Source organism: Ranitomeya imitator, chromosome 1 (genome assembly GCF_032444005.1).
Source record: "Ranitomeya imitator isolate aRanImi1 chromosome 1, aRanImi1.pri, whole genome shotgun sequence".
Lineage (NCBI taxonomy): Eukaryota > Metazoa > Chordata > Amphibia > Anura > Dendrobatidae > Ranitomeya > Ranitomeya imitator.
In genome coordinates this window covers 568,074,132-568,086,375 of record NC_091282.1, presented here as the reverse complement: position 1 = coordinate 568,086,375, position 12,244 = coordinate 568,074,132, and the positions used below count along the sequence as shown (strand labels likewise).

At 44.6% G+C, this 12,244-nt stretch overlaps 1 protein-coding gene across 1 annotated transcript in view; it reads left to right on the top strand.

Annotated features, from left to right (window-relative positions):
• The window catches only part of LOC138679350 (cartilage oligomeric matrix protein-like), a 674,654-nt gene that overhangs the window by 459,266 nt on the left and 203,144 nt on the right, over window positions 1-12,244 (top strand). Inside the window, exon 11 of the mRNA XM_069767792.1 lies at window positions 10,639-10,757. Within this exon, the coding sequence (XP_069623893.1) occupies window positions 10,639-10,757 (119 nt within the window). The remainder of the gene's footprint in view (window positions 1-10,638; window positions 10,758-12,244) is intronic.

The following is a 12,244-nucleotide window of genomic DNA, read 5'->3' as shown; positions in this document are numbered from 1 at the left end:
GCGGGGTTTTTTAGACGCATGCGTCGTCGCATGCGGTTAAAAAAACGCCGCGTTTGTACGCGTTTACATGCGTTTTTTCCTGCGTTTGCATTTTTGGTACACATGATGAGAAATGTCACAAGAGAAAAATCAAGATAACCAGACACCGCCAATGGCGTGTATGATGGGATCTCTATATATAGACCCTAGGGCTACTGCAATTTTAACAGTTTGCTACTGTATCCTGTGTCATGATGGATCTTCGCATTGAGAGCTTTTATTTCAACCTGGATTTCAGCTTCAAGCTGTTTCTTGCCTGTGCTTTTGCTTTGGAGCAAGACAGAAATCGTGAAAGATGGAGAAGGAGACAACGTAGGAGTTTTTGGAGGCACCCCATTATCGAAGTACGTGAGAGCCGTGGAGCCTATCACACGCTCTATGCCGAGCTTAATGCCAACGCAGAGAAATTCCTGGAATACACACGAATGTCGCAAGACTCGTTCCAGGATTTGCTTTCTCGTGTCCAAGGAGCCATACGGCGATAGGACACCCAGCTCCGTAGAGTGATTCCACCCGAGGAACGTCTGCTGGTTACATTAAGGTACGTTCAAAATCTAAACCAATGACAGTCCAAATTTAGTGTTTTCTGACATGTATTTTTTGTGTATTTTCCTTTCTTTATCGTAACCACACCATAAAAAGAATAGATTGTAATGTTTTTTTTGTGTTTGTTTTTCTTCCAGATTTCTGGCCACCAGAGAGAGTTTATCATCCCTCCACTTCCTATACCGGCTTGGAATATCCACCCTGTCCGGAATAGTTGCGGACACCTGCCGGGCTTTGTGGAATGTACTCCGGGATGGGTTTATACCCCTACCCACCTTGGACATGTGGCTTGAAATTGCGGAAAAATTCTGGAATGTGTGTGATTTCCCCAACTGTTTAGGAGCGGTGGATGGAAAGCACATTCGCATTATCAAGCCAGCAAGGACAGGATCAAAGTACTTCAATTACAAAAAATATTTTTCTGTGGTGCTTATGGCAATAGCCGATGTGAACTGTCGCTTCATCGCCGTGGACATTGGAGCTTTTGGCCATGGCAACGATTCCCAGACTTTCAAGAACTCAGATATGGGCCGCTGTGTGTATGGCAACAATTTCAATTTTCCACCACCACAACCTCTCCCCAACACTCAAGGTCCACCGATGCCATTTGTTATGGTTGGTGATGAGGCCTTCCTGATGTGTGAAAACCTACTGAAGCCATATTCCAGTCGGGACTTGAACCACACTAGAAGGATCTTTAACTACAGACTGACCAGGGCCCGAAGAACATTAGAGTGTACGTTTGGCATTCTGGTCACTAAATGGTGCATTCTTGCATCAGCCATAAATCTAAAAGTGGAAACAGTCGACGAGGTGGTCAAAGCCTGTGTGGTTCTGCACAATTATATAATGGCTAAGGAGCAACCCAACATTGAACTGGATGAACCAGTTGCACACCCACTGCCCGATTTCCAGCATCACCCGCTGCGGTCAACTGCAGCCGTTGGTCCCATAACCATGATCAATTTGCTGCCTTTTTTTATTCAGATATTGGACGTGTGTCATGGCAGGACAATGTTGTGTAAATGTCCTGTTGTAATTACATCTGTACTAGTAATTTTCTACAATGATATTAATATTTCTCATTAATAAACTTAAGTTTTGGTTGTGTTGACCGTCTCTCCTATCTTTTTCCTCTCCAAACCAAGGCTGTCCTAAAACTTGCAGTATTTGATCTGTATTTAATATCAATTTTTGTAATCCAAAACCAGGTGTGGGTGATAAAGGCAGAGGTGCTAGTTATTATGTTAATTTCATAATTTACCTCTAATTGTTCCACTCCTTGATTTGGCTTACAAATACTGATATAAAACACTGGCCACATACTGCTAGTAATGGCAGCCATGTTGCTTTATTGGTAAGCTTGTTGACGTCATTGCATCATGATTCTCTTCTCCTGTATTCATTGGACACAAACTGAAGAGACAATCACTGTCACACTATCTATACTCATCAAGTCAGGTGTCAGAAATAATGAATTCATGATAAACATATACAGGCTCATGAATTCACTATTTCTGACACCTGTGCAGGTGAGCATAGATATGTAGCGTGTGACCACCATTGTCCCCTCAATTTGTATGTAATAGATTATGTATAAAGAAGAGAAAATGGTGGTTATACAAGGCAGTTCTCTACTCAACAGGTCAGGTGTCATAACTAATGAGATTTTTGACACCTGACCTGTTCAGTAGAGGTCTGCACTGTATTTCCACCATTTTCTCTTCAGACTGCCACACTAGGCACAGACAAAAAGAGATTATGGAAATACATGTAATATTTTTTGGCCCACCTCATATCTGTATACTAAAGACACACAAAGCTGCAGTCTTTTTATTTTTAACTACTGGAGATATGATGTGGCCCAAAAAGTAAGTGTGTGGCGACGTTTCTTGGCGCACGGTGTGTGTTGCCGGCGGCAGAAGACACAATAAACCAAACATAATTGTGGCAAATCAAACTTTTTTTATTTTGTTAACAACTCAAAAAATTATTTTTTACTGCGCCGGGGGTAGAGTGATGTAAACGGGGGGTGTGAAGAACTGAGGCCTGGCTAACCGTGGACGACGCAGAGGTGGCAGGAGAAGGGGCAATGAAACTAGAAGGGTCTGGATGTTCGGGGATGGGGCTTGACACATGAGAGGCTTGAGATGCACTGGAAGGGTGAGACAAACCTGACGTTACAGACACATTGGTAGGTGAAGGGGGAGGAATGCTAAGAGTCCTCTGTTTTTTTTCTGTGTTTTTTTTTGGTTTGCCTGGTTGTGGGAGGTCTTAGTGGGCTCATATTGCGTGGCGTGGTGGCGGGTGACCTGTCAGGGTCCAGCTGCACTGTGTCAGAGTCCATAGGGCTCATAGAGCGTGCAGCCATGCCAAAGTCCATAGTGCTCGTAGAGCATGCAGCCATGCCAGAGTCCATAGTGCTCGTAGAGCATGCAGCCATGCCAGAGTCCATAGTGCTCGTAGAGCGTGCAGCCATGCCAGAGTCCATAGCGCTTGTAGAGTGGAAGGCCATGCCAGGGTCCTGCTGCATCGTGGTGGTGGCGTTACGGAAAGCCATGCCAGGGTCCTGCTGCATCGTGGAGGTGGCGGTACGGAAGGCCATGCCAGGGTCCTGCTGCATCGTGGTGGTGGCGGTACGGAAAGCCATGCCAGGGTCCTGCTGCATCGTGGTGGTGGCAGTACAGAAGGCCATGCCAGGGTTCTGCTGCATCGTGGAGGTGGCGGTACAGAAGGCCATGCCAGGGTCCTGCTGCATCGTGGTGTCAGTGGAGGAGGTCCAAGCAGGAGCAGCGGATGTCATGGTGGTGGCGGTGGGATGTCCAACTGCACTCGGCATGGTGGTGCTGTAGTGGTGTCCGGCTGTGGGAGGAATTGAGGTGGCCGTGCAGTGGGATGCAGCAGAGGTCAGCATTGAGGACAATCGTGACAGTGAAGGCACAGGTGGATATGCCCCCACTGTCTGCTGGAAATACCGACTCTGCTGCATAGCCTGCACATAAGCAGCATTGCAGGCCTGCATGACACTCAGCTGGAGATCAGGAGTAAGGTGTTCCAACATGCCATGCTCAATTTGATTAAAAAAATGATGTGCTGGCCTCTGGAGGTCGGCTTTCACTTGATCAAGGCTTTTGCTGACCTCCTGGATACGTGCATTTAAGAGGTTATGTGAAACATCCATTCGGTCACCCAAAGCCTTGATTGCGTTGTGTAAAACCGAGCTCAAGTGCAAAAACTCGGGCATGAGTGACCTGTCCGAAGCCCTCTGCCGCTGCTGGGATGAGCCCAAAAAAAAGGGGGCAGTGGAAGAGGACTGCGAAAGGGGAAGACCTGATGGACCAGCTCCCTGGTCTCCAGTTAGTGTGGAAGGCCCACTTGCTGCTGCGCTGCTGGATGGCTGGGACGGGTCCGTGGCTGTCGGATGAAGGACCGCTCCAGAACCTGGGCCGACAGTCGTGCTGTATGTGCTGTGAAAAAAGGAAAAATAAAATTATCAAAAATTTACCAGACGTAAAATCCTGTGGAATTTAAAAATACAGATTATGGCAATACAATACAACCTAATGCACGTGATAAATACTTACGCTCTCTGGGCAAGGACCGGTCTTAAAAATGACAGAACGCGATGGTATTTGTAGCATCTGATCCTTGCTCCTGAACAACTGGGAACACGGCTCTCTTGACGCAGATCCTTGTTGAAGCGGTCCTTCATCGAACGCCAATGTGTTTTGACTTTGCCCACTGTTAAAGAAAAAACATTATGGTCAGAAAATTGACTTTTTGCTGTGCTCACACACTGTGTGTGATGAGAGAAACTTCTGAGAGTTTCTTTCATCACACACAGTCGAGTGAGCACGGCCAAGGTCTCTGCTGCTTCACACTGCAGTGCAATACTTACCAAATGCAGTTCGGACCCGTGTCGTGGCCTTGTCCCAGCCATCCCACATCGTTTGGGTCCACCTCATTCCATAACTGCCGGATCGTGGTGTTGTTCGAGTGCAGTGGATCCCGGCTGTCCCACAACGGGACTCACTCCTGGACCAGGGTGATAAGGAGGTCATTCTCTATCAGATCATCGTCCCGTTGTGAAACCTAAAAATTAAAGAAAGTCATTAAAGTTTGCTCAATTACATAAGGAAAAGAAAGAAAAAAGATGCTGAGAAATGGCATGAATAGAAAAGTCAACATACAAAAGGATTCCAGAATAAAAAAGTAAAGAAATACGAGTGGAAAGAAAGGAAGATTCAAGAATATTACACTGAGGACAGTCAGCCTTGTATATGTACCCGCTGCCGTCTTTCCACCGGACCTTGACTCCGCTGCTCCTGCCCTGTCTCTGCCGCAGTAGAAGAGCTCTAAAAAAAGGAAAAATCAAATTGTCACATGTGTCGATGTGACAGTGAATACATACCAATCTGATGAGGCAAATACTCACCTCACTGACATGCTCCACTTCTGACTGTCCTGGCCAAAACTCCTCACCAGATGAAGAATCCGAAGAAGACATTCTGATGCATGTAGAAAGAAAGAAATGGCAGATATTAGGACATGTAGAGAAAAAAAAATAGAAAATAAAGGCATTGACTAGGATATACTCACATTGTTCAGGGTCTTGTTATCCTCCAAGATGTAGCCTGTCTGTGTCTCGTCTGCTTCAGAGTCTGGTGAGAAGTGACCTGCAACTGTCCACACCCTCCCTTTTATCACCTTGATGGTGGGGGGTGGCTTATCAGTGTCTAGACTTGGTTTTCTCAATTGAAATGCATGCGTTCAAAAACGCAACCAAACGCATGTGTTTAAAAACGCATGCGTTTACATAGACAGCAATGCGTTTTTTTGTCGCAAACCTTGCGCAATCGAACGCATGCATTTTCTGGTGGCAAATAGACACCTCTAGAAATTACTACATGTTGCATTTCCACGCCAAGCCACAAGTGACGAAACGACGCATGCGTCGTCAAACGCGGCAAAACCCGAACAAAAAAACGCATGTGTTTTTAATGTTAAATATAGGAAAACACGACGCATGCGTTTATATGCGGTACAAACGCTGCGGCAAAATGTGAAACCAGCCTAAGCTGCTCCAGAAAGCACGAAAGCTGTGTGCTCATTTCCGCCATTCGCACCACTCAGGTCATTGACTTGTATCGATACAGAGGTCTTTGTTCGTGCCAGTTAACAGGTTGATAAGCAATGTGCTGACATGGTGGAATTCCACTCTGCACATGTTGCACCAACTTTGGCAGCAGCAACGAGTCCTGATGCAGTATGTCAAGTCGTATAGACTGGGCCAATGCAGTACGGACGAGGCGCATATCACGTTTACAGAGTGGGCACAGATTAAGGACCTCTGCACCCTTCTGTACAGTTTCAAAATGGCTATTAAGATGGTAAGTGCTGACGACGATGCCATCAGCATTGCTATTTTGCTCATCTATACACTGGAACAAACTCTGAATAGCCTGCGGAAGGAGATAGTTATCCCAAAAGAAGAGGAGGAAGCAGAGGAGGATGCAGAAGGGATAACATTGTCTCTAAGTTCCAGACTGTCGTCCCACAGGCATGTGCCAAGGGTGGGTGGATTACTTCAATCGATGGAGGCTGGTGATAACAGTCAAACTGTTATCGAAGGTGCAGGATCCAAGGAACAAATGGAGGAGGAAGAGATGATGGACAAGCAACTGTCAAATGAAGAGGATAATCCTCCCCTTTCTGTTGTTTGTGGTTGGCGGGAGGGGACGGAGTAAAGGAGCCTCATTGTTACCCAGCCACCAATACAGCATGGACTTGGACCTCATGGTAGAGCCCGACATATGAGTGCCTTTTTGCTGCACTATCCACAACATGATCCCCATATAGTTATGATTAGGAATACTGCTGACTACTGGGTTGCCACTCTGTTAGAATACTGCTGACTACTGGGTTGCCACTCTGTTATGATTAGGAATACTGCTGACTACTGGGTTGCCAAATGCTTCCCACCCTGGAAAGGGACTCGTGAATGCTGGAGTATCGAAATGTGCTTTTACACAACCTTAAGAGAGCTTTTCCCCAAGACAGCAGTGAAGCATACAGTTCACATCGCAGCTCTAGACTACCAAACTTTCGGCACGTCAATTTGTCAACGCCAAAACATTAGCATCAGCAGCAGTGGTGTAAGTGAAAGTAGCAATTTCTGTGAGTCCTTTGACACTTTTTTTAGACCAGCTTGTGCCCCAGCACAATAGAGTCCAGGTCTGTGAACGAACATGTGGTGAACGAATGGAGAGGATGGTATAAGAGTATCTAGAATTGAATATTAATCCCATCAGGATGAGTTTGGACCCTTTCACATTTTATTGTTCCAAAATAGATGAGTGGCCTGAGCTCACCTCACATGCCTTGGAGGTTTTATTGTGCCCGGTAGCCAGCGTTCTCTCAGAACGTTTCTTCAGCTGGTGCTGGTGGTGTCCTGACGGACAAGCGCATCTGGCTGTCCCCTGAAAGTGTAGACCGCCTAACAATCATTCATCAAGATGAACAAGTCATGGATCTCCAAGGACGTTTGCACCCCAATCACAGACTGTACAGATTAGGTGATATTGATATTGCATTTTTTAGCGTGATGCATTAATGTCACATAACTGCACTCTGTGATCTTTAGTATGGCTTCTGTGCCTGCTGTGGCTGCTGCTGATGTTAACACAAATTTATGGAAATGTGAACAGTCATGGTTTGTCTACATCTGCTGGGTTAGCTGTAGTGGAAGACATGTCGGTCCAAATTATACTATTTCTATTCTTGTGAAGGTTACTCCACTTTGGTGGTGTCAGGCCCACATTTTGGAAATGTGAACACTCCTGGTTAGGTGTCCATCTGCTGGATTGGGTGTAGTGGAAGACCGTCGGTCACTATTATACTATGTATACTGTGGCATAATTGATGCCACTTTTGTGGTGTCTGCCAGTAATTTTTGGAAATGTGAACACTCCTGTTTGGGTGTCCATCTGTTGGATTGGGTGTAGTGGAAGACCTCTCGGTCCCTATTATACGATCTATACTGTGGAGAAATGAATGCCACTTTTGTGGTATCTACCAATAATTTTTGGAAATGTCAACACTCCTGGTTGGGTGTCCATCTGCTGGATTGGGTGTAGTGGAAGACCTGTCCGTCCCTATTATACTATTTCTACAGTGGTGAAATTGATGCCACTTTTGTGGTGTCAGCCAGTAATTTTTGGAAATGTGAACACTCCTGGTTGGGTGTTCAGCTGCTGGATTGGGTGTAGTGGAAGACCTGTCTGTCCCTATTATACTATTTCTACTGTGGTGAAATTGTTGCCACTTCTGTGGTGTAACGCCCTCATTTGTTTAAATGTGAACACTCCTGGTTGGGTGTTCAGCTGCTGGATTGAGTGTAGTGGAAGGCCTGTCGGTCCCTATTATACTATCTATACTGTGGTGAAATTGATGCCACTTTGGTATTGTCTGCCAATAATTTCTGGAAATGTGAACACTCTTGGTTGGGTCTCCTTTATGCTTGTTGCCTATAGCAGTAGGCCTCCGAGACAATCAGGCCTCCACTTCCTTGGACTCAATTACCCATGTTACTATCCTTACATTTTTCTGACAAGTGGCTCAGCATGAAAGTAGGTAGAGGTGTTGCAAGTGGTATCAGGGCTCCCAGCAAAGAAGGCCTACACCGATCCCTCACCCACCTCGTCTTACTGTGATGGTCAATTGAAAGCTGTAAATGCTGTCTCAGACCCCGATACCTCTTGCCTGGCTGATTGCTGCAGTACCATGCTACAATTTGTATTGTGGGTGAATTGAGGCCACTTTCCTGGTGTCAGTCCCTCATTTTAAGTGTTTTGGTAGTATTTGGGGCCATTATAAGGTGTTGTGCATGCATTTGTTTTTGCCTCCCATTGACATGAATGGTGTTTGGTTATGTGCAAATATTCAACAAATTAATTGGCGAATATTGCAAATTTGACTATCATAATCCGAGCCAAACATTTAAATATCCACTCATCTCTACTTATCAGCTTTTATTCCAGGAATAGGATCTGACCTGCTGACTTGGCAGCAGGCCACTAAATAGTGTACTGAACTGTGGTGTCATGTTTCACTTTCAATGTATTTTTTACAGTTTTATTTGAATAAAACTTTATATCCTAGATTTAAGCATGTAAAAAAGCATGTGAATAAGTAAACTGTCATTTAGGCTTCTATGCATATTGTCTTTTTACCGTATATACTCGAGTATAAGCCGAGATTTTCAGCCCAAATTTTTGGGCTGAAAGTGCCCCTCTCAGCTTATACTCGAGTCACGGTAGCGGTGGGGTCGGCGGGTGAGGGGGAGAGGGCGCTGAGGCATACTTACCTAGTCCCGGCGATCCTGGCGCTCCCCCTGCCGTCCCACGGTCTTCGGGTGCTGCAGCTCTTCCCCTCTTCAGCGGTCACGTGGGACCGCTCATTAGAAAAATGAATATGGACTCCACTCCCATAGGGGTGGAGCCGCATATTCATTTCTCAAATCAGCGGTAACGGTGACCGCTGATAGAGGAAGAGGCTGCGGCACCGAAGACCAGCTGTGCGGGAGAAGGAGCCGGACGCTGGGACCAGGTAAGTATGTCATATTTACCTATCCCCGTTCCACACGCCGGGCGTCGCTCCATCTTCCCGGCGCCGCTCCATCTTCCGGGCGTCTCTCCGCACTGACTGTGCAGGTCAGAGGGCGCGATGACGCATATAGTGTGCGCGCCGCCCTCTGCCTGATCAGTCAGTGCGGAGAGACGCCGGGACCGGATGCCGGGAGCTACAAGCAAGAGAGGTGAGTATGTGTTTTTTTTTTTTATTGCAGCAGCAGCAGCAATGGCACAGCTTTCTATGGTACATCAATGGGGCAATAATGAACGGTGCAGAGCACTATATGGCACAGCTATGGGGCAATAATGAACGGTGTAGAGCACCATATGGCACAGCTATGGGGCAATAATGAACGGTGCAGAGCACTATATGGCACAGCTATGGGGCAATAATGAACAGTGCAGGGCACTATATGGCACAGCTATGGGGCAATAATGAACGGTGCAGAGCACTATATGGCACAGCTATGGGGCAATAATGAACGGTGCCAGAGCACTATATGGCAGAGGTATGGAACAAAAATGAACGGTGCAGAGCACTATATGGCAGAGCTATGGGGCAAAAATGAATGGTGCAGAGCACTATATGGCAGAGCTATGGGACAAAAATGAACGGTGCAGAGCACTATATGGCACAGCTATGGGACAAAAATGAACGGTGCAGAGCACTATATGGCAGAGCTATGGGACAAAAATGAACGGTGCAGAGCACTATTTGGCAGAGCTATGGGACAAAAATGAACGGTGCAGAGCACTGTATGGCACAGCTATGGGACAAAAATGAATGGTGCAGAGCACTATATGGCACAGCTATGGGGCAATAATGAACGGTGCAGAGCACTATATGGCACAGCTATGGGGCAATAATGAACGGTGCAGAGCACTATATGGCACAGCTATGGGGCAATAATGAACGGTGCAGAGCACTATATGGCACAGCTATGGGGCAATAATGAACGGTGCAGAGCACTATATGGCACAGCTATGGGGCAATAATGAACGGTGCAGAGCATTGTATATGGGGCACAGCTTTATATGGAGCAAATATGGGGCAATAATGAACTGTATGGAGCATTATATGTGGCACATTTTTATATAGAGCATCTTATGGGCCCATCATGAACTGTATGGAGCATTATATGGGGCTCCTGATTCAATATGGATATTCAAAAACACTTAACCTACTGATGTCTCAATTAATTTTACTTTTATTGGTATCTATTTTTATTTTTGACATTAACCGGTAGCTGCTGCATTTTCCGCCCTAGGCTTATACTCGAGTCAATAAGTTTTCCCAGTTTTTTTGTGGCAAAATTAGGGGTGTCGGCTTATACTCGGGTCGGCTTATACTCGAGTATATACGGTATGTGTGCTGGTTTATTTGTTTCACAATGTAAACTGCCTTTGTTTTTGCATCTTTTAGAAATTAAAAATTCTATGGATAACTGTAAAACAGTGCCAAACACTGACCAGGAAGACATAGATGATGATGGCGTAGGCGATGTTTGTGACAGCTGTCCCACTATTCGGAATCCACACCAGGTAAGCTTATTTTATTTTCACGTTAGTAAGCAATTGGAAGCAGGGTTGTAATTATGGAGGGTGCAGGGGTTGCAGTCTGCACTCAAAGCCAAGGGGGACCCTAAATCCGCTTTGGCCAACATTAGAAAACCAATGCCAATAAAAATTCATGATTGTTGGGGACTTTGCTGGAGAAGATTGCTTAAGTCACGTAATACCTTTTTGTTTTGTTCACATATTTTTCTCAATTTTTATTACGTTTTATCAAAATTACACTCCTCAACATTGAAATTGTAACACCAAAAAGGTTAAGTCACAAGATAGTGAAAACCACAGGATTTATTTATGTTATTCATATGCAAATTGTGAAACATTTTCAAAACAGCTCTATTTATTCAGTTTCAAGTATGAGCTCCATATCCAAGAATAGAGACACAGTGCTTTGAAAAATCATTCATACCCCATGAACTTTTCCACATTTTTTCACATTACACCCACAAAGTTAAATGTATATTTATAGGGATTTTATGTGATATACTAACACAAAGTAGAAAGTATTTGAGAAGTGTAAATGAAATGATACATGGTTGTCTAAATAATTTAAAAAATAATTGTGACATGCATTTGTATTCAGCTCCCTGTTGTCTAAAGCCTCTAAATAAAATTCCAAGTGCCTCCAGAAGTCATATAATTAGTATATTGAATTCACCTAGGTGTAATTTATTCTTAGGATAACTACAGCTGTGCTGTGAAGGCCTCAGAGGTTTGTTTGAGAACATTAGAAATCAAACAGCAAAAAAATATCAACACACCAGACATGATAGGGATAAAGTTTTTCAGAAGTGTAAAGCAAGGTTAGGGTATAAATAATAGCCCAAGCTCTGAACATCTCACAGAACATTGTTCAATCCATCATTCAAAAATGGAAGTACAAGGTGAGCCATTTATATGGATACACCTAAATAAAATAGGAATGGTTGGTGATATCAACTTCCTGATTGAGGCACATTAGTATTTGGGAGGGGGAAAACTTTTCAAGATGGGTAGTGGACAGGGCGGCCAGTTTGAAGTCGGCCATTTTGGATCCAACTTTATTTTTGACAATGGGAAGGGGGTCATATGACACATTGAACTTATTGAGAATTTCACAAGAAAAACTATTTTGTGCTTGGTTTTAACATAGCTTTATTCTTTCATGAGTTATTCACAAGTTTATGACCACTTATAAAATGTGTTCAACCTGCTGCCCATTGTGTTGGATTGTCAATGCAACCCTCTTCTCCCACTCTTGACACACTGATAGCAACTGATAGCAATACATAATTATTTCAGATGCATTTACATGTGCTGAATTTAGACCGTTAAACGAATGTGATCGACAATGCTGACAATATAAGTTTGTTGCTTGTTTATTGACCTCTTTAAACAGATTGATAAAGAATGATGGTTAGAAAAGATCACTATTAAATCAATCTGTCCCAATACAGTGCCATATTATCAGCAGCACA